Source organism: Petromyzon marinus (genome assembly GCF_048934315.1).
Source record: "Petromyzon marinus isolate PM22_M1 ecotype Great Lakes invasive population chromosome 76 unlocalized genomic scaffold, UKy_Petmar_22M1.pri1.0 chr76_unloc.3, whole genome shotgun sequence".
Taxonomy (NCBI): domain Eukaryota; kingdom Metazoa; phylum Chordata; class Hyperoartia; order Petromyzontiformes; family Petromyzontidae; genus Petromyzon; species Petromyzon marinus.
Window position 1 is genome coordinate 555,001 of NW_027422620.1, and position 24,740 is coordinate 579,740.

The 24,740-nt window shown below is 53.1% G+C and overlaps 1 protein-coding gene across 3 annotated transcripts; it reads left to right on the forward strand.

Annotated features, from left to right (window-relative positions):
- Positions 1-4,380: 4,380 nt before the first annotated feature.
- RAB9A (RAB9A, member RAS oncogene family) lies at positions 4,381-22,557 on the forward strand. Of its 3 annotated transcripts, none has more exons than XM_032980895.2 (4): positions 4,381-5,175; positions 12,811-12,993; positions 17,697-17,931; positions 20,635-22,557. In XM_032980895.2, exons 2-4 carry the CDS (start codon positions 12,815-12,817, stop codon positions 20,863-20,865), a joined length of 645 nt encoding a protein of 214 aa, XP_032836786.1. In that variant the 5' UTR covers positions 4,381-5,175; positions 12,811-12,814; the 3' UTR covers positions 20,866-22,557. The 3 variants fall into 3 exon arrangements, with proteins under 3 accessions (XP_032836786.1, XP_032836787.1, XP_075914673.1); XM_032980896.2 differs by lacking the exon at positions 4,381-5,175 and adding an exon at positions 5,290-5,327; XM_076058558.1 differs by lacking the exon at positions 4,381-5,175 and adding an exon at positions 5,344-5,365.
- The last annotated feature ends 2,183 nt before the right edge of the window (positions 22,558-24,740 follow it).

Genomic DNA, 24,740 nt, shown 5'->3' on the forward strand with positions numbered 1-24,740 from the left:
TAGTAATAATGTGTTTGCGTGTTCAGGCGTCACGTGACGTGTAGTAATAATGTGTTAGTGCGTTCAGGTGTCACGTGACGTGTAGTAATAATGTGTTTGTGTGTTCAGGTGTCGTGTGCTGTGTAGTAATAATGTGTTTGTGTGTTTAGGTGTCACGTGACGTGTAATAATAATGTGTTTGTGTGTTCAGTTGTCACGTGACGTGTAGTAATAATGTGTTTGTGTGTTCAGGTGTCACGTGCTGTGTAGTAATAATGTGTTTGTGTGTTCAGGCGTCACGTGACGTGTAATAATAATGTGTTTGTGTGTTTAGGTGTCACGTGACGTGTAATAATAATGTGTTTGTGTGTTCAGTTGTCACGTGACGTGTAGTAATAATGTGTTTGTGTGTTCAGTTGTCACGTGACGTGTAGTAATAATATGTTTGTGTGTTCAAGTGTCACGTGACGTGTAATAATAATGTGTTTGTGTGTTCAGGCGTCACGTGACGTGTAGTAATAATGTGTTTGTGTGTTCAGGTGTCACGTGACGTGTAATAATGTGTTTGTGTGTTCAGGCGTCACGTGCTGTGTAGTAATAATGTGTTTGTGTGTTCAGGCGTCACGTGGCGTGTAGTAATAATGTGTTTGTGTGTTCAGGTGTCACATGACGTGTAATAATGTGGTTGTGTGTTCAGGTATCACGTGACGTGTAATAATGTGTTTGTGTGTTCAGGTGTCACGTGACGTGTAGTAATAATGTGTTTGTGTGTTCAGGCGTCACGTGACGTGTAATAATGTGTTTGTGTGTTCAGGTGTCACGTGACGTGTAATAATAATGTGTTTGTGTGTTCAGGTGTCACGTGACGTGTAATAATAATGTGTTTGTGTGTTCAGGTGTCACGTGCTGTGTAGTAATAATGTGTTTGTGTGTTCAGGTGTCACGTGACGTGTAGTAATAATGTGTTTGTGTGTTCAGGCGTCACGTGACGTGTAGTAATAATGTGGTTGTGTGTTCAGGCGTCACGTGACGTGTAATAATAATGTGTTTGTGTGTTCAGGTGTCACGTGACGTGTAATAATAATGTGTTTGTGTGTTCAGGCGTCACGTGACGTGTAATAATAATGTGTTTGTGTGTTCAGGTGTCACGTGCTGTGTATTAATAATGTGTTTGTGTGTTCAGGTGTCACGTGACGTGTAGTAATAATGTGCTTGTGTGTTCAGGTGTCACGTGCTGTGTAATAATAATGTGTTTGTGTGTTCAGGTATCACGTGACGTGTAATAATAATGTGTTTGTGTGTTCAGGTGTCACGTGACGTGTAGTAATAATGTGTTTGTGTGTTCAGGCATCACGTGACGTGTAATAATAATGTGTTTGTGTGTTCAGGCGTCACGTGACGTCTAGTAATAATGTGTTTGTGTGTTCAGGTGTCACGTGACGTGTAGTAATAATGTGTTTGTATGTTTAAGTGTCACGTGCTGTGTAGTAATAATGTGTTTGTGTGTTCAGGCATCACGTGACGTGTAGTAATAATGTGTTTGTGTGTTCAGGTGTCACATGACGTGCAGTAATAATGTGTTTGTGTGTTCAGGTGTCACGTGCTGTGTAGTAATAATGTGTTTGTGTGTTCAGACATAATGTGCTGTGTAGTAATAATGTGTTTGTGTGTTCAGGTGTCACATGACGTGCAGTAATAATGTGTTTGTGTGTTCAGGTGTCACGTGCTGTGCAGTAATAATGTGTTTGTGTGTTCAGACATCATGTGCTGTGTAGTAATAATGTGTTTGTGTGTTCAGGTGTCACGTGACGTGTAATAATAATGTGTTTGTGTGTTCAGGCGTCACGTGACGTGTATTAATAATGTGTTTGTGTGTTCAGGTGTCACGTGACGTGTAATAATGTGTTTGTGTGTTCAGGCGTCACGTGACGTGTAGTAATAATGTGTTTGCGTGTTCAGGCGTCACGTGACGTGTAGTAATAATGTGTTAGTGCGTTCAGGTGTCACGTGACGTGTAGTAATAATGTGTTTGTGTGTTCAGGTGTCGTGTGCTGTGTAGTAATAATGTGTTTGTGTGTTTAGGTGTCACGTGACGTGTAATAATAATGTGTTTGTGTGTTCAGTTGTCACGTGACGTGTAGTAATAATGTGTTTGTGTGTTCAGGTGTCACGTGCTGTGTAGTAATAATGTGTTTGTGTGTTCAGGCGTCACGTGACGTGTAATAATAATGTGTTTGTGTGTTTAGGTGTCACGTGACGTGTAATAATAATGTGTTTGTGTGTTCAGTTGTCACGTGACGTGTAGTAATAATGTGTTTGTGTGTTCAGTTGTCACGTGACGTGTAGTAATAATATGTTTGTGTGTTCAAGTGTCACGTGACGTGTAATAATAATGTTTTGTGTGTTCAGGCGTCACGTGACGTGTAGTAATAATGTGTTTGTGTGTTCAGGTGTCACGTGACGTGTAATAATGTGTTTGTGTGTTCAGGCGTCACGTGCTGTGTAGTAATAATGTGTTTGTGTGTTCAGGCGTCACGTGGCGTGTATTAATAATGTGTTTGTGTGTTCAGGCGTCACGTGACGTGTAATAATGTGTTTGTGTGTTCAGGCGTCACGTGCTGTGTATTAATAATGTGTTTGTGTGTTCAGGCGTCACGTGCTGTGTAATAATAATGTGTTTGTGTGTTCAGGCGTCACGTGGCGTGTAGTAATAATGTGTTTGTGTGTTCAGGTGTCACATGACGTGTAATAATGTGTTTGTGTGTTCAGTTGTCACGTGACGTGTAGTAATAATGTGTTTGTGTGTTCAGGTGTCACGTGACGTGTAATAATAATGTGTGTGTGTGTTCAGGCGTCACGTGACGTGTAGTAATAATGTGTTTGTGTGTTCAGGTGTCACGTGACGTGTAGTAATGTGTTTGTGTGTTCAGGCGTCACGTGCTGTGTATTAATAATGTGTTTGTGTGTTCAGGTGTCACGTGCTGTGTATTAATAATGTGTTTGTGTGTTCAGTTGTCACGTGACGTGTATTAATGTGTTTTTGTGTTCAGGCGTCACGTGACGTGTAGTAATAATGTGTTTGTGTGTTCAGGTGTCACGTGACGTGTAGTAATAATGTGTTTGTGTGTTCAGGTGTCACGTGACGTGTAATAATAATGTGTTTGCGTGTTCAGGCGTCACGTGACGTGTAGTAATAATGTGTTTGTGTTCAGGTGTCACGTGACGTGTAATAATAATGTGTTTGTGTGTTCAGGTGTCACGTGACCTGTAATAATAATGTGTTTGCGTGTTCAGGCGTCACGTGACGTGTAGTAATAATGTGTTTGTGTGTTCAGGTGTCACGTGACGTGTAATAATAATGTGTTTGTGTGTTCAGGTGTCACGTGACGTGTAATAATGTGTTTGCGTGTTCAGGCGTCACGTGCTGTGTAGTAATAATGTGTTTGTGTGTTCAGGCGTCACGTGACGTGTAGTAATAAATTTTATGTGTTCAGGTGTCACGTGACGTGTAATAATAATGTGTTTGTGTGTTCAGGTGTCACGTGACGTGTAATAATGTGTTTGTGTGTTCAGGCGTCACGTGCTGTGTAGTAATAATGTGTTTGTGTGTTCACGCGTCACGTGACGTGTAATAATAATGTGTTTGTGTGTTCAGGCGTCACGTGCTGTGTAATAATAATGTGTTTGTGTGTTCAGGCGTCACGTGACGTGTAGTAATAAAGTTTATGTGGTCAGGTGTCACGTGACGTGCAGTAATAATGTGTTTGTGTGTTCAGGTGTCACGTGACGTGTAATAATAATGTGTCTGTGTGTTCAGGCGTCACGTGACGTGTAATAATGTGTTTGCGTGGTCAGGCATCACGTGACGTGTAGTAATAATGTGTTTGTGTATTTACGATATGAAATTGTGCTGAATAAACATCGGCAAACACGTCGTGCTGTTAACAAGTGACTGCTGTAGACTCGATCGGACTTACCATCGAAGATCGATGATGATCATGATGATCGATGATGATAATACATATCGATGATCATAATCGGTGATTATCGATAATGATAATCGATTATGATCGATGATGATCGATGATGATGATAATGATCGATGATGGACTGTACTCGATTTCTGATTCTGAGGAAACGCCTTTGCGCGATGACGTCACCACGTATCCCCGCCCCCTCACCCCGCCCCCTCACCCCATCGCCCCCCCCCCACAACCCTAGTCCCGCCCTCACATTTAGCCCCGCCCCTTTATCCCCACCCCGCCCCACTCACCCTCTAGCCCCACCCCTTATCCCCCTAGCCCCGCCCCCAACAACCCGAGTCACACCCCTCCACCCTTAGCCCTGCCCACCCTTAGCCCGACCCGCTCACCCCATAGCCCCCACCCCCCCTCATCCCCCCTCACCCCGCCCCCCGTGGTCACGTGCCCTTGCGGTTCCAGCTCAGTCACATGACGGAGCGGGTGACGGTGATGGTGGTGATGGCGTTGGGGTGAAGACTTCTCTCTCTGTCTTTCTGTGTTTCTCTCTTTCTCTCTCTGACTCTCTGTGTCTGACTCTGTGTCTCTCTGTCTCCCTCTGTCTCTCGGTGTCTCTGTGTCTCTCGGTGTCTCTGTGTCTCTGTCTCTCTGTCTCTCTCTGACTCTGTGTGTCTGTGTCTCTCTGTCTCCCTCTGTCTCTCGGTGTCTCTGTGTCTCTCTGTCTGTCTGTGTCTCTGTCTCTCTCTGACTCTGTGTGTCTGTGTCTCTCTGTCTCTCTCTGACTCTGTGTGTCTGTCTCTCTGTCTCTCTCTGACTCTGTGTGTCTGTGTCTCTGTCTCTCTGTGTCTCTCTGTGTCTCTCTCTGTCTCTGTCTCTCTGTGTCTCTGTCTCTGTCTGTCTGTGTCTCTCTCTGTCTCTCTGTGTCTCTGTCTCTCTCTGTGTCTCTCTGCTGACCACTGACCACGACAGCCACGGCGGGGATTTTGTAAGAGGGGCGAACAAAATATCGGAGGCGACATTTCCACCACCACCGCTCCACCACCGCCGCTCCTCCACCACCGCTCTTCCACCACCGCTCCACCACCACCGCTCCTCCACCACCGCTCCTGCCCCGACTCCGCTTCCTCCTTTGACGTTTGGAAGTTTCGCGGCGACCCGCGGGGCGATGGGACGGAGTCGGCGCTGAGCCGGGCCTGAGTCGGGGCCACCTCCTCAGGTAGGCCACGCGAGGCTGAGTCGGGGCCACCTCCTCAGGTAGGCCACGCGGGGCTGAGTCGGGGCCACCTCCTCAGGTAGGCCACGCGAGGCTGAGTCGGGGCCACCTCCTCAGGTAGGCCACGCGAGGCTGAGTCGGGGCCACCTCCTCAGGTAGGCCACGCGGGGCTGAGTTGGGGCCACCTCCTCAGGTAGGCCACGCGAGGCTGAGTCGGGGTCACCTCAGGTAGGCCACGCGAGGCTGAGTTGGGGCCACCTCAGGTAGGCCACGCGAGGCTGAGTCGAGGCCACCTCAGGTAGGCCACGCGAGGCTGAGTTGGGGCCACCTCAGGTAGGCCACGCGGGGCTGGGGGTTGCAGGCGCCAGAGTTCACCATCGCGAACTAAGCCAGCAGACAGCAGCAGACAGACAGACAGCAGACAGCAGCAGACAGACAGCAGCAGCAACAGCAGACAGCAATAGCAGCAGACAGACAGCAGCCAGACAGAATCAGACAGACAGCAGCAGACAGCAGCAGACAGACAGCAGCAGACAGCAGCAGACAGACAGCAGACAGACAGCAGCAGACAGCAGCAGACAGACAGCAGGCAGCAGCAGACAGCAGCAGCAGCAGACAGCAGCAGACAGCAGCAGCAGAAGGCAGTAGCAGCAGTAGAGGCGGCTTCTCGAGCCTGAGGCCTGCAGGCCCTCGGCTTCGTCTTCGACTCCAGACGCCACCCCTCTTGGCCTCCTCTTCCACTCCGCTTTTCGACCCGCTGTGTTGGGATGGTGTACGTGGTAGTAGAGGTGTGTGTGGTGGTAGAGGTTTGTGTGGTAGTAGAGGTGTGTGTGGTAGTAGAGGTGTGTGTGGTAGTAGAGGTGTGTGTGTGTGTGGTAGTAGAGGTGTGTGTGGTGGTAGAGGTGTGTGTGGTAGTAGAGGTGTGTGTGGTGGTAGAGGTGTGTGTGGTGGTAGAGGTGTGTGTGTGTGGTAGTAGAGGTGTGTGGTAGTAGAGGTGTGTGTGGTAGTAGAGGTGTGTGTGGTGGTAGAGGTGTGTGTGGTGGTAGAGGTGTGTGTGGTAGTAGAGGTGTGTGTGGTGGTAGAGGTTTGTGTGGTAGTAGAGGTGTGTGTGGTAGTAGAGGTGTGTGTGGTAGTGGAGGTGTGTGTGTGTGTGTGGTAGTAGAGGTGTGTGTGGTGGTAGAGGTGTGTGTGGTAGTAGAGGTGTGTGTGGTGGTAGAGGTGTGTGTGGTGGTAGAGGTGTGTGTGTGTGGTAGTAGAGGTGTGTGGTAGTAGAGGTGTGTGTGGTAGTAGAGGTGTGTGTGGTGGTAGAGGTGTGTGTGGTGGTAGAGGTGTGTGTGGTAGTAGAGGTGTGTGTGGTAGTAGAGGTGTGTGTGTGTGTGTGGTAGTAGAGGTCTGTGTGTGTGGTAGTAGAGGTGTGTGTGGTAGTAGAGGTGTGTGTGGTAGTAGAGGGGTGTGTGGTAGTAGAGGTGTGTGTGGTGGTAGAGGTGTGTGTGGTAGTAGAGGTGTGTGTGGTAGTAGAGGTGTGTGTGGTAGTAGAGGTGTGTGTGGTAGTAGAGGTGTGTGTGGTAGTAGAGGTGTGTGTGGTAGTAGAGGTGTGTGTGGTGGTAGAGGTGTGTGGTAGTAGAGGTGTGTGTGGTGGTAGAGGTGTGTGTGGTGGTAGAGGTGTGTGTGGTGGTAGAGGTGTATGTGTGTGTGGTAGTAGAGGTGTGTGTGGTAGTAGAGGTGTGTGTGGTAGTAGAGGTGTGTGTGGTGGTAGAGGTGTGTGTGGTAGTAGAGGTGTGTGTGGTGGTAGAGGTGTGTGTGGTGGTAGAGGTGTGTGTGGTAGTAGAGGTGTGTGTGGTAGTAGAGGTGTGTGTGGTAGTAGAGGTGTGTGTGGTAGTAGAGGTGTGTGTGGTAGTAGAGGTGTGTGTGGTGGTAGAGGTGTGTGGTAGTAGAGGTGTGTGTGGTAGAGGTGTGTGGTAGTAGAGGTGTGTGTGGTAGTAGAGGTGTGTGTGGTAGTAGAGGTGTGTGTGGTAGTAGAGGTGTGTGTGGTGGTAGAGGTGTGTGTGGTGGTAGAGGTGTGTGTGGTAGTAGAGGTGTGTGTGGTGGTAGAGGTGTGTGTGGTAGTAGAGGTCTGTGTGTGTGGTAGTAGAGGTGTGTGTGTGGTAGAGGTGTGTGTGGTAGTAGAGGTGTGTGTGGTAGTAGAGGTGTGTGTGGTGGTAGAGGTGTGTGTGTGGTAGTAGAGGTGTGTGTGGTAGTAGAGGTGTGTGTGGTGGTAGAGGTGTGTGTGGTAGTAGAGGTGTGTGTGTGGTAGTAGAGGTGTGTGTGGTAGTAGAGGTGTGTGTGGTGGTAGAGGTGTGTGTGTGGTAGTAGAGGTGTGTGTGGTAGTAGAGGTGTGTGTGGTGGTAGAGGTGTGTGTGTGTGTGCTAGTAGAGGTGTGTGTGGTAGTAGAGGTGTGTGTGTGGTAGTAGAGTTGTGTGTGTGGTAGTAGAGGTGTGTGTGTGTGCGCTAGTAGAGGTGTGTGTGCTAGTAGAGGTGTGTGGTAGTAGAGGTGTGTGTGGTGGTAGAGGTGTGTGTGGTAGTAGAGGTGTGTGTGTGGTGGTAGAGGTGTGTGTGGTAGTAGAGGTGTGTGTGTGTGGTAGTAGAGGTGTGTGTGGTAGTAGAGGTGTGTGTGGTAGTAGAGGTGTGTGTGTGTGGTAGTAGAGGTGTGTGTGGTAGTAGAGGTGTGTGTGGTAGTAGAGGTGTGTGTGGTAGAGGTGTGTGTGGTAGTAGAGGTGTATGTGTGTGTGGTAGTAGAGGTGTGTGTGGTAGTAGAGTTGTGTGTGTGGTAGAGGTGTGTGTGGTAGAGGTGTGTGTGGTAGTAGAGGTGTGTGTGGTGGTAGAGGTGTGTGGTAGTAGAGGTGTGTGTGGTGGTAGAGGTGTGTGTGGTGGTAGAGGTGTGTGTGTGTGGTAGTAGAGGTGTGTGTGGTGGTAGAGGTGTGTGTGGTAGTAGAGGTGTATGTGGTGGTAGTAGAGGTGTGTGTGGTAGTAGAGGTGTGTGTGGTGGTAGAGGTGTGTGTGTGTGTGTGGTGGTAGAGGTGTGTGTGGTAGTAGAGGTGTATGTGTGTGTGGTAGTAGAGGTGTGTGTGGTAGTAGAGGTGTGTGTGGTAGTAGAGGTGTGTGTGGTAGTAGAGGTGTGTGTGTGTGTGTGGTGGTAGAGGTGTGTGTGGTAGTAGAGGTGTATGTGTGTGTGGTAGTAGAGGTGTGTGTGGTAGTAGAGGTGTGTGTGGTAGTAGAGGTGTGTGTGGTAGTAGAGGTGTGTGTGGTGGTAGAGGTGTGTGTGGTAGTAGAGGTGTGTGTGGTAGTAGAGGTGTGTGTGGTAGTAGAGGTGTGTGTGGTGGTAGAGGTGTGTGTGGTAGTAGAGGTGTGTGTGGTAGTAGAGGTGTGTGTGGTAGTAGAGGTGTGTGTGGTGGTAGAGGTGTGTGTGGTAGTAGAGGTCTGTGTGTGTGGTAGTAGAGGTGTGTGTGGTAGTAGAGGTGTGTGTGGTAGTAGAGGTGTGTGTGGTAGTAGAGGGGTGTGTGGTAGTAGAGGTGTGTGTGGTAGTAGAGGTGTGTGTGGTAGTAGAGGTGTGTGTGGTAGTAGAGGTGTGTGTGGTAGTAGAGGTGTGTGTGGTGGTAGAGGTGTGTGGTAGTAGAGGTGTGTGTGGTGGTAGAGGTGTGTGTGGTAGTAGAGGTGTGTGGTAGTAGAGGTGTGTGTGGTAGAGGTGTGTGGTAGTAGAGGTGTGTGTGGTAGTAGAGGTGTGTGTGGTAGTAGAGGTGTGTGTGGTGGTAGAGGTGTGTGTGGTAGTAGAGGTGTGTGGTAGTAGAGGTGTGTGTGGTAGAGGTGTGTGTGGTAGTAGAGGTGTGTGTGGTAGTAGAGGTGTGTGTGGTAGTAGAGGTGTGTGTGTGGTAGTAGAGGTGTGTGTGTGGTAGTAGAGGTGTGTGTGGTGGTAGAGGTGTGTGTGGTGGTAGAGGTGTGTGTGATAGTAGAGGTGTGTGTGTGATAGTAGAGGTGTGTGTGGTAGAGGTGTGTGTGTGTGGTAGAGGTGTGTGTGTGTGTGTGGTAGTAGAGGTGTGTGTGTGTGTGTGGTAGTAGAGGTGTGTGTGGTAGTAGAGGTGTGTGTGGTAGTAGAGGTGTGTGGTAGTAGAGGTGTGTGGTAGTAGAGGTGTGTGTGTGGTAGTAGAGGTGTGTGTGGTAGTAGAGGTGTGTGTGGTAGTAGAGGTGTGTGTGGTAGTAGAGGTGTGTGTGGTAGTAGAGGTGTGTGTGGTAGTAGAGGTGTGTGTGGTAGTAGAGGTGTGTGTGGTAGTAGAGGTGTGTGTGGTAGTAGAGGTGTGTGTGGTAGTAGAGGTGTGTGTGTGTGTGTGGTAGTAGAGCGTGTGTGGTAGTAGAGGTGTGTGTGGTAGTAGAGGTGTGTGGTAGTAGAGGTGTGTGTGTGGTAGTAGAGGTGTGTGTGTGGTAGTAGAGGTGTGTGTGGTAGTAGAGGTGTGTGGTAGTAGAGGTGTGTGTGGTAGTAGAGGTGTGTGTGGTAGTAGAGGTGTGTGTGGTAGTAGAGGTGTGTGTGGTAGTAGAGGTGTGTGTGGTAGTAGAGGTGTGTGTGGTAGTAGAGGTGTGTGTGGTAGTAGAGGTGTGTGTGTGTGTTAGTAGAGGTGTGTGTGTGGTAGTAGAGGTGTGTGTGTGTGGTAGTAGAGGTGTGTGTGTGTGTTAGTAGAGGTGTGTGTGTGGTAGTAGAGGTGTGTGTGTGTGTTAGTAGAGGTGTGTGTGTGGTAGTAGAGGTGTGTGTGTGTGGTAGTAGAGGTGTGTGTGGTAGTAGAGGTGTGTGTGTGTGGTAGTAGAGGTGTGTGTGGTAGTAGAGGGGTGTGTGTGTGGTAGTAGAGGTGTGTGGTAGTAGAGGTGTGTGTGGTAGTAGAGGTGTGTGTGATAGTAGAGGTGTGTGGTAGTAGAGGTGTGTGTGGTAGTAGAGGTGTGTGTGTGTGTGGTAGTAGAGGTGTGTGTGTGTGTGGTAGTAGAGGTGTGTGTGTGTGGTAGTAGAGGTGTGTGTGTGGTAGTAGAGGTGTGAGTGTGTGTGGTAGTAGAGGTGTGTGTGTGGTAGTAGAGGTGTGAGTGTGTGTGGTAGTAGAGGTGTGTGTGTGGTAGTAGAGGTGTGAGTGTGTGTGGTAGTAGAGGTGTGTGTGTGTGTGGTAGTAGAGGTGTGTGTGTGTGTGTGGTAGTAGAGGTGTGTGTGTGTGTGGTAGTAGAGGTGTGTGTGTGTGGTAGTAGAGGTGTGTGTGTGATAGTAGAGGTGTGTGTGTGGTAGTAGAGGTGTGTGGTAGTAGAGGTGTGTGTGGTAGTAGAGGTGTGTGTGTGTGTGGTAGTAGAGGTGTGTGTGGTAGTAGAGGTGTGTGTGATAGTAGAGGTGTGTGTGTGATAGTAGAGGTGTGTGTGTGGTAGTAGAGGTGTGAGTGTGTGTGGTAGTAGAGGTGTGAGTGTGTGTGGTAGTAGAGGTGTGAGTGTGTGTGGTAGTAGAGGTGTGTGTGTGGTAGTAGAGGTGAGTGTGCGTGTCACCACACTGTGAGTGCCGTTACTATTTAAACTATGTAAAGTATTTATTTTTACCCTCCCCTGTGAAGAAGGCCGACTGAGATATGTGACTTTTACTGGTAGGAACCTGACCACCACAAATGATAGGTCAACGAAGTCGCTGATGTCATCATCATCACGTGGAAATTCATAGCGGCAGCCAAAACACTTTGAAATGCGTGACATTGATTCTAAATGTGGAAAGAAAAACCTGAGGACCCGGAGAAAAATCCATGCAGTTACCATGGGGAGAGAGAGAGACGCAGACTCCAAATATACAGCAGCAGCAGCAGGCATCGTCAGGGTTAGGATCAAACCCACGACCCCCTGTGTACCAGGCGAGGTAGTTAACATATCCTAGCCACTATGATGATGATGAGAGAGAGACGCAGACTCCAAATATACAGCAGCAGCAGCAGGCATCGTCAGGGTTAGGATCAAACCCACGACCCCCTGTGTACCAGGCGAGGTAATTAACTTATCTTAGCCACTATGATGATGAGAGAGAGACGCAGACTCCAAATATACAGCAGCAGCAGCAGGCATAGTCAGGGTCGGGATCAAACCCACGACCCCCTGTGTACCAGGCGCGGTAGTTAACATCTCACCACCGTGGCTAAGAGACGTTAACTCCACTGGCAGCATCGGCATCGTACGCCCTAAATGACCACAGAGCACGCGACGATTACAAATAATCCACGCCTCGAGTTTCCCTGGCTGGCTGTGCTGCTCTCCATGCAGACGGTAGCTCCGTTGTTGGTGGCTGCTGCTGCTGCAGCTAGCTGGGTAACTGGCTCCGCAGGACTTTCCGCGCCATAGCCACCCCGGAGAGAGGTGGGAGTAACACGTACGGAAGGCTGACCCACGGCTTGTTTTAAATTTGCTCTCAGCTTTTCAACCGCGCGTTCCTGTTTAGTGCATTGAGAATCGCCACGCGTTCAGGATGTTTTGGCCGCCGCTATAGATGCCCACGTGGTGGTGGCGATGCCGATGACGGTATCAGCCACGTCGTGTTGAGCTGCTGTCCTTTGCGGTGGCCAGGTCGCTCCTGAAAAAGAGCTCGACACCGGCTCAGTGGTGAGCTTCACCTCATTAAACAAAAATAGTTTCGTTTGGAGACTATTCTGGAGAATGGTGATTATCCAATATTCCGAGTGATGTGCACGCGCACTCCCCGGTGTCACAGCGACCGTTACCGCCAGCGGGGCCGGGCTCCATGCTTGTACTGCTTGGGCACTGCCGCTACCCAAGTCTACAAACTTAGCGGCCCGGATCCTCTTCCATACCCCTTGGTGGAGCTGCTAGGATCCCCTAAGGTTAAGGCGACGCTTCCAAAACCTTCCTCCCGGCCTTTCTTGATGTCGTCGTTAAAGGTGCTTGATTTTACGTCGAACCCTTTGCACGCCACAAAGATAAAGATCCCCCGTATAGCCTTAACAGACTGTAGGGGCAAGTGCTGTTAGCGAGCACCTATGAAGGCCGGAACGGTACACGAGGGGGTGGGTGGCCAGCACCACGCCCGACCGCCTTTGTCTCCCCAGTGGCGATGTTTACACACCGCACCAGGTACTCATTTGAGGCTGAGTCGACCTAGGGGAGGCCCGGGACCGGTTCAGATAATCGTCACTGGTGTTGGCCGTGAGCGGGAATCGAACCCGGGTCGCCAGGTTCATAGCGCAGCGTAGCGCTAACCGCTACACCACCGCTCCCCACGCCACACGCATTGACACGCACACACACATGCACCCACCCCCGCGTCAATTCTCTCCAAAGCTTTGGCTTGACACTTGGCTACCTCTCAATTGCGTCTCGATGTAAGGTGTGGGCGACGTCTCTCAGAGGGTTGGGCTTGCACGGAGCGCGCAAACGAGGTGAAGTCCACCGACGCTTGCCGTGCTCGCCGTCACCGGGCTGAGCCGTCGTTTTTGCTCATGGTCACGTGGCGAGCGGACGGCGTCTCTCCACCTCCCCTGAGTCTCCCCTGAGTCTCCCCACTCCTCGCCGTGTCTCCTTCCCCATAATGTCCCCGTCCATCTCTCCTCCCCGTCACCCTCCCCCCGTCGCCCTCCCTCCCCCGTGTGGCAGTGCTATGTCCGGGGCGGGGGGCGCCCCCCCCAAGGCGACGCTGCTCAAGGTGATCCTGCTGGGAGATGGCGGCGTGGGCAAGAGCTCGCTCATGAACCGCTACGTGAGCAACACCTTCGACGCCCAGAGCTTCCACACCATCGGCGTCGAGTTCCTCAACAAGGACCTCTCCGTGGACGGACGGTGAGCAGCGGGGGAGGGGGGGCTGTTGGAAGGGGCTGTGGCGCATGGCCGGGGCGAGCGGCCGAGCGGGCGAGCAGGTCTGGTGAGGGGCGTGGGCGAGTGAGTATAGGAGCGAGTGGATGAATGGTTGAGTTAGCGGGTGAGGTGGTTAGTCGGTGAACGAGTGATGGATGAGTGGATGGGTGGGTGGGTGAGTAAGTGGTTGAGTGAGTGAGCTAAACAGTTTTTTTTGGTTCAGATAGAGGGGGCTAAACGGGCTTGGCACGGGCTGGAGAAGAGATGGAGTGATACGGGAGGATGTGGAGCTGAGTGGACTTGCCGACGACTGGTAGCAGTGGTGTCAAGATCGGCGTCTGTGCAGGAGGCTCGTGAAGAACGCTGCTGCTGCTACTGGGCAGTTGGCACTGTGTAAATCAGGTCTAGGGGCAACCCCAGTGGCAGCTGGCCCTGTGCATCAGCCTGCTGCTGCCGGTAGGGCAAGGGGAGGGCGATGGCCGTGCGTGCGATCCCAAGCGGTGCGATTTTTCTTTCTTTAAAACTTGGCCCATGTGAAGCGCGTGGGATGCCGGGTGGCTCGACGGCGGACCCCCTAGCACGTGCCGTCGCGGCTGCCCAGTAGGACTGCAGGGAGGCTCCTCGATTATCCGTGCGTGCGCTTTATAGGATTTGACGTAATGTACCGACTGGAGGATTTTCCCTTAAGCCCAAATTAATAATGTAAAAAACCGTGAAACAACATTGCGTTTCTTGTAAATGTTTATTACAAGTCACGCGGTGCTTCAGCCGAACAAATATGTTGCTCCGGTTAATCCGACATCCACGTGATCGCCCCTACACTACAGTAGTTGCCATATCTTTCCACACAGTGGGGCTGAGTTTGATTGATGTCTGATTGGCTGTGGCTCCGATATCACCCGCTCAGTGGACCGAGTCTTCTGCCGGGCGGGAGCCAGGATATTGTTATCATCACTCGCATCGTCCATCGATAGGTCCAGCGTTAGTTTCTGGCACAGAGATCCGCGGAAAATGGTTTTATCTTTGGAGTATCCGCCATGTTGAATCATCCGTGTCCGCCCTGCCTGTCATTAGCGGGCATCGAGAGCTCTGACTGTGATTATTATCGTCACTGCGGGATTAACCAGGGCACCACGGATCACCCCGAACGATCTCCCTTTGGCTGAATTTCCACCTGACAAAACTTTTGCGCGACGAGTGGATATCCCTCCAAGCCTCTCTTGGCAACCCCCCCGCCCACCCCGCCCACCCCCTCTGCCTCCCCCCCCCCCGTGGCAAAAAGAATCGTGAGTGAAATGGTTGGGGGGGAAATAAATTGTAATTATTCAGGTTGTTTATGTAAAGTGTGTTTACCCGAAGGGGACAGCGGGTGGTGGTGCTGTGGAGTGATCCCTTGCCACACTCACGGGGGAGGAGGCTCGCCAATCATCACACGCACAGAGACACACGCAGACACACGTAGAGATACAACAACAACAACCGGCATTCGCCACTAAGTGGCAGTGACGTCACCACGACGCTTGTGCCAGGCTATGTGCACATTAAGGCCACGCGAAGTATTGAATGCCCGCTGGCAGGAGGTCACGGGACAGACCCAGGTGACATGGGTCGACTGACAGATGATTGGCCGATGCACCATCTGTGCTCCCTACTGTGCCAACTTGAAGTGTTTTAGCCGCCCGGCGCTCCGCTTGCTGTTGTGAGCGTCGCTCCTCTGCCCTCCGTTGTTACTGGAGGGCGACTGCCCCCAACTGCCCAGTAGCATCCGTCATGAGCCTCCTACACAGAGACCGATCTTGACACCGCTGGTACCAGTCATCAGCAAGTCCACTGAGCTCCACGTCCTCCTGTACCACATCACTCCATCTCTTCTCTAGCCCGTGCCGCGCCCGTTTAGACCCTCTATCCAGCTGATTAAGACTTGTTTAGGCATGCGGTGGCTGGGCATGCGGGCTACATGACCCAGCCAACGCAGCCTGGCCTGCTGGAGGAGCTCACTCACACAATCCAGCCTGGTTAAACCCAGGATGGATCGTAGGCAGGCCAGCCTCAATTTTTCTCACTGGTGAATTTGTTCCATTCAGGGGGGGGGGGGGGTCCACGTTTCGCAAGCGTCGAGAAGGGAGGGAATGACCGTGACCGAGAAGACCTGAAGCTTCGTGCGGAACGACAGACCAGGTAGCTTCCACACAGCGTTACGCAACCGATGAAAAGATATTGCCGCTCGACTGATTCGGAGTGAGACCTCTGCTGTCAAACCGGAGCCGGTCATGAGCACACTGCCCATGTATGGATAACTCTCCACTCTCTCCACAACTGCCCCATCACCAATTGGGAGTTGTGGGTGTGGAGTGTCTGATGGCACAAAATACCCAGGCAGGTGCTTAGTTTTGGTGGGGCTGATGGTAAGCTCCAGGTTCAGCAGCAGCGCCTCCAACTCCTGAGTGAGCAGCAATCACCAGGTCATCAGCATACATAATATGGTTGACCAATAGGAAGCCATCCCTTGACTGCACCCGGGCATTGATTAGCCTCTGATTGTATCTGAACTAGATGGAAATTCCTCCGGTACAGCTATCGAAGGTGTCACGAACTACGTGGTCAAAATAGATGTTAAATAATGTGGGAGCCAGAGGACATCCCTGTCGCCACCCCAAAGTGTACAGGGAATGGCTCTGACTCATGGCCATGTAGTTTTACCCGGGCCTGCCCACCATCATGAAGGTCCTTAATGATCGTGAGCATTAAGTCAGGGACTCCAAAAGTACGAAGAACAACCCAGAGCCCAGGCCTACTAATGGGATCATAGGCTTTGACCAGGTCAATAAAGCAGAGATATAGGTCCTGTTGGAATTCCATACACCTCTGCTGTTGCAGACAGGACAGAAAATATGGCATCTGTGCAGGACCGCCCTTTCCTGAAACCACATTGGGGCTCCACAAGCCTCTCCTCAGCATGCCTGGGAAGGCGATGTTGAATCATCCTTGTCAGGGCCTTTCCCGGCACACTGAGGAGTGAGATACCCCTGTAGTTGTTACAGTCTGTGCGGTCCCCCTTCTTAAAGAGGGGGACCACAAGGGCATCCTTCCAATCCTGCGGTACCCATCCAGTGGTCCAGACTTGTTATGATGTCATATAGGGCAGTCTGTGCACAAACGGCACCCTCCCTCAGAATTTTGCTTGGGAGATCTTCTCTGCCCGGTGCTTTTCTTGGTCTCAGACTCTGAGACCAAGAAAAGCAACATATAGCACTTCAACCAGCCACTCACAGGGGGTGACTATTTCTTCCAATATTTGAGGCACTGCAGCCTCAGCAGGGTCATCCCAACTTTTCCCCGTGATGTTTTCCAGACTGAGGAATTTCCCCTCCCCCAAGACCTCACAGAAATGCTAAGCAAAATCTTTCATTCCCCTAATGATGGTGATTGGTGTGGCGCTGCAAGTCAGTTTCTTTTTGGAGTTAAAGAGTGATTTGTGATCGCGGGCCACTGAGGCAGACTCCATCTCATCACCAACCTGCGACCACCACCCATCCTTGCAGTGCCACACGGTTCTCCGAAATTCCGAGCAAAGGCTGCGGTAAGCCTCCTCATTCTCTAATGTGGGATGCTTGAGACATTGGGAGTGGGCCTGTCGCTTTTTTTCAGTCAATCGGAATACCTCCTCTGTCAGCCAGGGTCTCTGGGGAGGTCTAGACCGTGTACCCAAAGCAGCCATTGCAGCTGCACGAGCCACAGTCCTAAACCTCGCCCATTTACCCTCGACATCAGGAGGAGTGGGGGACGATGCCAACCCCAGCTGCAAGCGATGATGAAATTCTCGCTTGCAACTTTCATCAGATAACTGAGACCAGGCCACTTTAGGTCGGAATGGGGTCCTGGGTGTATACCCACCACCGGAGTGGAGGAATGGCAGGCGCATCTTACAAATGACAAGTCAATGGTCAGTGGTCAGATCAGCTCCACGGTAGGTCCTGGTGTCAAGGACATGGACCCGCATCTGCTGTTCCGTCACTTTGTAGTCCCGCAGATGTTCTTGCTTGGACCCGGTGTGCATCCATGATGCTGTGTGGATGCGCCGATGCCGGAACAGCGTGTTGGTAATTACAAGCCCACGGGCTGCACAAAAATCTAGCAGCCTCCTCGAGACACAGACACACAGACCACACACATACATACAGACACTCACACTTACAGATACACAGAGCTCCCTTGTAGACTCACTGACTAGACTGTTGGGGCAAGTGCTGTTAGCGATTCGCACCGATGAAGGCCGGCATGGCACACAAGTGGGTGGGTGGCCAGCCAGCACCACGCCTGACCACCTTTGTCTCCCCGGTGGCGATGATTACCGCACACCACACCAGGCACTTAAGGCTGAGTCGACCTTACGGAGGCCCAGGTATTCATCGCTTGTGTCGGTGGCCTTGAGTGGGAATCGAACTCGGGTTTGTGTGCACCTGTGAACTTTTACAAAGACAAAAGATCCCCCGTACAGCCTTAGCAGACTGTTGGGGCAAGTTATTTTAGCGAACGCCTGCAGCGTGATATGAACACCATCACCGGGAGTGTACCCAACTCTCGATGGCAGTCAAACATCTCCTCCTCCCGCGTCTCTCCACCTCCCCCGCCCCCCCCACCCACCCCGCGTCTCCCCTCCTCCTCCCCCGTATCCGCACTCCCTCCAGTGCGGTGACGATGCAGATCTGGGACACGGCGGGGCAAGAACGGTTCCGCAGCCTGCGAACTCCCTTCTACCGTGGCTCGGACGCCTGCCTGCTCACCTTCAGCCTGGACGACGCCCACTCGTTCCGCAGCCTGGACGCGTGGCGCTCCGAGTTTGCGTACTACGCGGACGTCGCCGCCCTGGACGCCTTCCCCTTCGTGCTGCTGGGGAACAAGCTGGACCTGCCGCACAGGGAGGTGAGAGAGTGAGAGAGAGTGTGAGTGAGAGTGAGTGAGAGAGTGTGAGTGTGAGAGTGTGAGTGAGAGAGTGAGTGAGAGACTGTGAGAGTGAGAGACTGTGAGAGTGAGAGTGTGAGACTGAGTGAGTGTGAGAGTTTGTGAGAGAGAGAGTGTGAGTGAGAGTGTGAGAGACTGAGAGAGTGTGTGAGTGAGAGTGTGAGAGACTGAGAGAGTGTGAGAGTGAGAGTGTGAGAGAGAGAGTGTGTGAAAGAGTGTGAGAGTGAGTGACTGAGAGAGTGTGAGTGAGAGAGTGTGAGAGTGTGTGCGAGTGAGAGAGTGTGAGTGAGAGAGTGTGAGTGAGAGAGTGTGAGTGAGAGAGTGTGAGTGAGAGAGTGTGAGTAAGAGAATGTGAGTGAGAGTGAAAGAGTGTGAGAGAGAGAGTGAAAGAGTGTGAGAGAGTGAGAGTGAGTGAGTGTGAGAGACTGAGAGAGTGTGAGTGAGAGAGTGAGAGAGAGTGTGAGAGTGTGAGCGAGAGAGTGAAAGAGTGTGAGAGACTGAGAGAGTGTGAGAGAGAGACTGAGAGAGTGTGAGTGAGAGTGTGAGAGAGAGAGTGTGTGAAAGAGTGTGAGAGTGAGAGTGTGAGACTGAGTGTGAGAGACTGAGAGAGTGTGAGTGAGAGAGTGTGAAAGAGTGTGAGAGAGAGTGTGAGTGAGAGTGTGAGAGACTGAGAGAGTGTGAGTGAGAGTGTGAGAGACTGAGAGAGTGAGAGAGAGAGAGTGTGAAAGAGTGTGAGAGTGTGTGCGAGTGAGAGAGTGTGAGTGTGTGAGAGTGAGAGAGAGTGTGAGTGTGAGTGAGTGTGAGAGACTGAGAGAGTGTGAGTGAGAGTGTGAGAGAGTGTGAGAGTGTGAGAGAGAGAGTGTGTGAAAGAGTGTGAGAGTGAGTGACTGAGAGAGTGTGAGTGAGAGAGTGTGAGTGAGAGAATGTGTGTGAGAGTGAGAGAGTGTGAGAGAGTGTGTGTGAGTGAGAGTGTGTGTGAGAGTGAGTGAGTGTGAGAGTGTGAGTGAGAGAGTGTGAGTGAGAGTGTGTGAGTGAGTGTGCGTGAGTGAGAGAATGTGAGAGTGAGAGTGTGAAAGAGTGTGAGACTGAGAGTGTGAGTGAGAGAGACTGAGAGAGTGTGAGAGAGTGAGAGAGTGTGAGAGAGTGAGAGTGTGTGAGAGTGTGAGTGAGTGTGAGAGAGTGAGAGGGTGTGAGAGAGTGAGAGTGTGTGAGAGTGTGAGTGAGTGTGAGAGAGTGAGAGGGTGTGAGAGAGTGAGAGTGTGTGAGAGTGTGAGAGAGTGTGAGAGAGTGAGAGAGTGTGAGGGAGTGAGTGTGAGAGAGTGAGTGTGAGAGAGTGTGTGAGAGTGTGAGTGAGTGTGAGAGAGAGAGAGTGTGAGAGAGTGTGAGAGAGTGAGTGTGAGAGAGTGTGTGAGAGTGTGAGTGAGTGAGAGAGAGTGTGAGAGAGTGTGAGTGAGTGAGTGTGAGAGAGTGTGAGAGAGAGTGTGAGAGAGTGTGAGTGAGTGAGTGTGAGAGAGTGTGAGAGAGTGTGAGTGAGTGTGAGAGAGTGTGTGTGAGTGAGTGTGTGTGAGTGAGAGTGTGTGAGAGAGTGTGAGTGAGTGTGAGTGAGAGTGTGAGTGAGAGGGTGTAAGTGAGAGTGAGTGTGTGAGTGAGGGTGTGAGTGAGTGTGAGAGAGAGTGAGTGTGAGTGAGGGTGTGAGTGAGTGTGAGAGAGAGTGAGTGTGAGTGAGCGTGAGTGAGTGAGTGCGTGAGTGTGAGAGAGTGTGTGAGTGAGTGAGAGAGTGTGTGTGAGTGAGAGTGTGAGTGAGAGAGTGTGAGGGTGTGAGTGTGTGTGAGAGTGTGAGTGTGTGAGTGTGTGTGAGTGAGAGTGTGTGAGAGAGTGAGAGTGAGAGCGTGTGAGAGTGTGAGTGAGAGAGTGTGAGTGAGTGTGAGAGTGTGAGTGAGTGAGTGAGTGTGAGAGTGTGAGTGTGTGAGTGAGTGTGAGAGTGTGTGTGAGTGAGTGAGTGTGAGAGTGTGTGTGAGTGAGAGTGTGAGAGAGTGAGAGTGAGAGAGTGTGAGTGAGTGAGAGAGTGTGTGTGTGAGAGTGTGAGTGTGTGAGAGTGTGTGAATGAGTGAGAGTGTGAGAGAGTGTGAGAGAGTGTGTGAGAGTGTGTGAGAGTGTGTGAATGAGTGAGAGAGTGTGTGAGAGTGTGTGAATGAGTGAGAGAGTGTGAGAGAGTGTGTGAGTGTGTGAGAGAGTGAGTGTGAGAGTGTGAGAGAGTAAAATGCACCAAGTTGGTACACTTGGGGGCACAGGTGGTGCATCAGCCATTCATCTCAGTCAGTCGACCCGTGGCACCTGGGTCTGTCCCGTGACCTCCTCCTGCACCCAGCCTGCAATCCATGGCACCTAGAGTCTAATCCCGTGACCTCCTGCTGCACCTACCCTGCTGCAGCAGTCAACTCATGGCACCTGCTGGGTCCGCCCTGTCGCCTGTCAGCGAGCCTTCAAACGCTTCACGTGGCCTCAAAGTGCACCTGGCCTGGCACAGGCGCCGTGGCGACATCGCCGCCACTGAGCGGCGAATTAGGGCTCCTGTTGTCGTTGTTGTCGTTGTGTGTCTCTGCTCACTCCTAACGGCCCGACACAGACTACACGGGGTCCATGTCCCTGTGCGTGGTGTCCCAGGTGTCGGCCGAGGAGGTGTCGGCGTGGTGCCGCTCGCGCGGCGACGTGCCCTACTTCGAGACGAGCGCCCGCGACTCCACCAACGTGGCCCTGGCCTTCGAGGAGGCCGCCCGGCGCGCCATCACCTCCGACCTGCGGCAGGCCGGCGGCGGCGGCGGCGCCTTCACGGCGACGGACACTGTGTCGCTGGGTCGCCACGGCGACGGCAACTCCTCGCGGTCCTGCTGCTAGCACCCTCACCCGCCCCCCACTCTCCCCCACCACCACCACCACCCACCACCACCACCACCACCCACCACCACCACCCACCACCAACACCACCACCCGCTAAGCCCACGGGGCTTGTAGGGACGGCTGCCGCTAGCAGATTTTGTTTCCGATTTTGACAAGTTAATTAGTTAATTGGCTGTAAATTACCACGGCAACATCCCCCCCCCCCCACTCCTCCGCCCCCTCCTTACCGCCAGGTTCCAATTCACCTGCGGGCCAACACGGGGACAGCCGCCAGTAGGAGGGGGGGTTGGGGCGGGGGGGGGCGGTGTTGGGGGTAGCGTGGCCGTGTGGGAGAGGAGGCACTCGGGAGGTGCCGAGCCGTTGGTGGCGGCAGTCGCGTTCGAAGTTGTGGTGGCGATAGTGGCGGTGGTGGTGGCGGTGGTGGTGGCGATAGTGGCGGTGGTGGTGGCGATAGTGGCGGTGGTGGTGGCGATAGTGGCGGTGGTGGTGGCGATAGTGGCGGTGGTGGTGGCGGTGGTGGTGGCGATAGTGGCGGTGGTGGTGGCGATAGTGGCGGTGGTGGTGGCGATAGTGGCTGCGGCGGCGGTGGTGGTGACGGCGGTGGTCGCCTCTCGGCCCCACGGCAGATTTCCGCGAGGTGCTTTAAGAGGCACCTCGGCTGCCGTGTTGGATGCTTGTGAAGTCTCCAGCTGTAACGTCGGACGGCCGTGTCGGCCTCCGGCAGATTTGTCCGGGACGCTTTGCGCCTGAACGTGGACGGGCCTCCGCGGATTTTGAGGTGCGGAAATCCGGTCGTGAACCGTCGCTTGCGTAGGCAGGCCTTTCCTGCTCCACACCGCCAGGGCCTCAGTCTGCGGCTCTCGCCTGGACAAGGCCGGGGCTTGGTCTGGCCGAGCGGGAAAGCACCGGACCGGGCCTAAGCCGGATTGAAACTCCCGCAATGTGTTTGACGTTTGTATTTAACAAACTTACACCTTGGCACTGAATTGAGTGGGGGGGGGCGAGACTTAGGCCCCAATGCATTGATTTGATTGTGTGGGGGGCCTAGCATATGTGATAAGCCCAGCTAAGGCTTCAAGCTGGGCGGAAATCTTTCTGACTTTGACTTCTTTGGCTCTCCTTCATATTCATCTCAGAGACTCCGTGAATCCCTCCGCTCCAACTCAAGTAATATAGCCTGACTCTCCCAGGACCAGAGTCTCGGCTCAGACCGGGTTCCAGGACCAGAGTCTCGGCTCAGACCGGGTTCCAGGACCAGAGTCTTGACTCAGACCTGGCTCAGACCGGGTTCCAGGACCAGAGTCTCGGCTCAGACCTGGCTCAGACCGGGTTCCAGGACCAGAGTCTTGGCTCAGACCGGGTTCCAGGACCAGAGTCTTGGCTCAGACCGGGTTCCAGGACCAGAGTCTTGGCTCAGACCGGGTTCCAGGATCAGAGTCTCGGCTCAGACCGGGTTCTAGGACCAGGGCAGTGCAACCCTTCGCTGTGGAGAACGGTCCACGGAAGCGGACATGACAGAGTTACCTCTGCCTCACGTGACCTCAGGTGACCTCTCATCCACGCGCAGTAGGGGGCAGCATCTCTCCAAGTTGCCCCGCTACGTCGAGGGTCGCGTTCAGCACGTGATGGTAAACCCAATGTTGCTCATTCCCAGAGCTGGAATTTAGCCAAATTAAATGCAGAACCAAATTTAATGTGTTAGGATTATCTTTTTTGTGCGGTCGCTGGTCTAATACCAACCACTCGCTACACTTGAGAACCCGGTTTAATGACAACTCACTCCGTGCGAATCTGTGGATCTCCGTGGGTCTCCGTGTGAGTCTGTGGGTCTCCGTGCGAGTCTGTGGGTCTCCGTGCGAGTCTGTGGGTCTCCGTGCGAGTCTGTGGGTCTCCGTGCGAGTCTGTGGGTCTCCGTGCGAGTCTGGGTCTACGTGCGAGTCTGTGGGTCTCCGTGCGAGTCTGTGGGTCTCTGTGTGAGTCTTCGGGTATCCGTGTGAGTCAGTAGGTCTTTGTACGAGTCCGTGAGTCTCCGTGTGAGTCTGTGGGTCTCTGTGCGAGTCCGTGAGTCAATAAAAATCCGGTGTAATCACTCTGGTTTGGGCGGCTGAAAGCCGGATTGGAAGCTGAGATTCTCAGCGGTGCTGTCAGATCGGCACCACCCACCCACCCCTCCACCCACCTGGTCTCCCCCACCCCTCCACCCACCCACCCCTCCACCCACCCCTCCACCTACCCATCTGGTCTCCCCCACCCACTCCTCCACCCACCCACCCTATCTCCCCCACCCACCCACCTGGTCTCCTCCACCCACCCCTCCACCCACCTGGTCTCCCCCACCCTTCCACCCACCCACCCCTCCACCCACCCATCTGGTCTCCCCCACCCACCCACCCCTCCACCCACCCATCTGGTCTCCCCCACCCACTCCTCCACCCACCCTATCTCCCCCACCCACCCACCTGGTCTCCACCCACCCCTCCACCCAGCCCTCCACCCACCCACCTGGTTTCCTCCACCCACCCACCCCTCCACCCACCCACCTGGTCTCCTCCACCCCTCCACCCACCCCTCCACCCACCCACCTGGTCTCCTCCACCCACCCCTCCACCCAGCCCTCCACCCACCCACCTGGTCTCCTCCACCCCTCCACCCACTCCTCCACCCACCCACCTGGTCTCCTCCACCCCTCCACCCACCCCTCCACCCACCCACCTACTTCCTCAATCCGATATCGCCACATCTGCTGCACACTCGACGTCTTCTTCCATTGCCGATTACTTTGGGATGATACAAAATAAGAGGGTAAATGTGCGTTACCGTAATTACTATTTGCTGTTATTATAAATTTGGTTTTAAATTAATGTTCCGACGTTAAGCAAATATTACCACACCTGGGTATAAGTGTGTGTTGGTGGTGTTGGGGTGTGTGGGTGAGTAGGGGTGTGTAGGGGTGGGTGAGCGTATTGGTGGTTCGGTGAGTGAACAAACGAGGCGGTGGACGAGTGGGTCAGCGAGTGAGTGGGCGAGCGGGTGAGTGGGCGAGCGAGTGGGTGGGCGAGCGAGTGGGTGAGCGAGTGGGTGGGTGAGCGAATGGGTGGGCGAGTGGGTGGGCGAGTGAGTGGGCGAGTGAGTGGGCGAGTGAGTGGGCGAGTGAGCGGGCGAGCGAGTGGGTGAGCGAACGAGCGTGTCCATGAGCTAGGAGTGGGTGACTGGGCAAAAGTGTGGGTGGGTGAGCGAGCGAATACGAGAGCGTGCAAATGAGTGGATTGAATTGTGGGAGAGTGAGCGGGTGAATTGAATTGTGGGAGTGAGCGGGTGAGTGAGCGGGTGAATCGAAATTGTGGGAGTGAGCGGGTGAGTGAGTGAGTAATGGCGTGTGTGTAAATGAACGAGCGAGTGAATCGTGGGACAACGAGCGAACCGTTGTGTTATGGGAGGAGGATGGGTGGGTGGTTTACTCGCTCACTCGCCCGTACGTGCTGACGACAGAGTTTGTCAAACTTGACAGGAATTCTAATAAAGGCGACTCTTGAGAGTGACGACCCCACGCGATCTCTCCCTCTGCAAATCGCCAATCGGAGTTGGACACGGAGCTACGTGTAAACACACTGCGTAAAGCGCGCTGTGTAAACACGCACGCGAGCTCAAGCACAGCGAGCAGCGCCCAGTCTATTCCTATTCAATCCCTGGGTGGACCCTGACGCTGCTTCTCACCTCGCAGACGAACTCACGGTGCCTCACGGCCCCTGCCTGGGGTAGAGAGGGGCCCCTCGGGTAAAAACCCAGGGTACCAGGTGACCCCCCCCCCCACGAGACCCTATGTGGGTGCGTGTGTGTGTTGTAGAGGGGGCGTGCGTGTGCGCGTTCGTTTG

Coding starts and splice junctions, on each gene's coding strand:
- RAB9A (XM_032980895.2), top strand. CDS start 12,815: ATGTCCGGGGCGGGGGGCGCCCCCCCCAAGGCGACGCTGCTCAAGGTG. Junction 12,994..17,696: donor GACCTCTCCGTGGACGGACG/GTGAGCAGCGGG, acceptor CACTCCCTCCAG/TGCGGTGACGATGCAGATCT. Junction 17,932..20,634: donor TGGACCTGCCGCACAGGGAG/GTGAGAGAGTGA, acceptor GTGGTGTCCCAG/GTGTCGGCCGAGGAGGTGTC.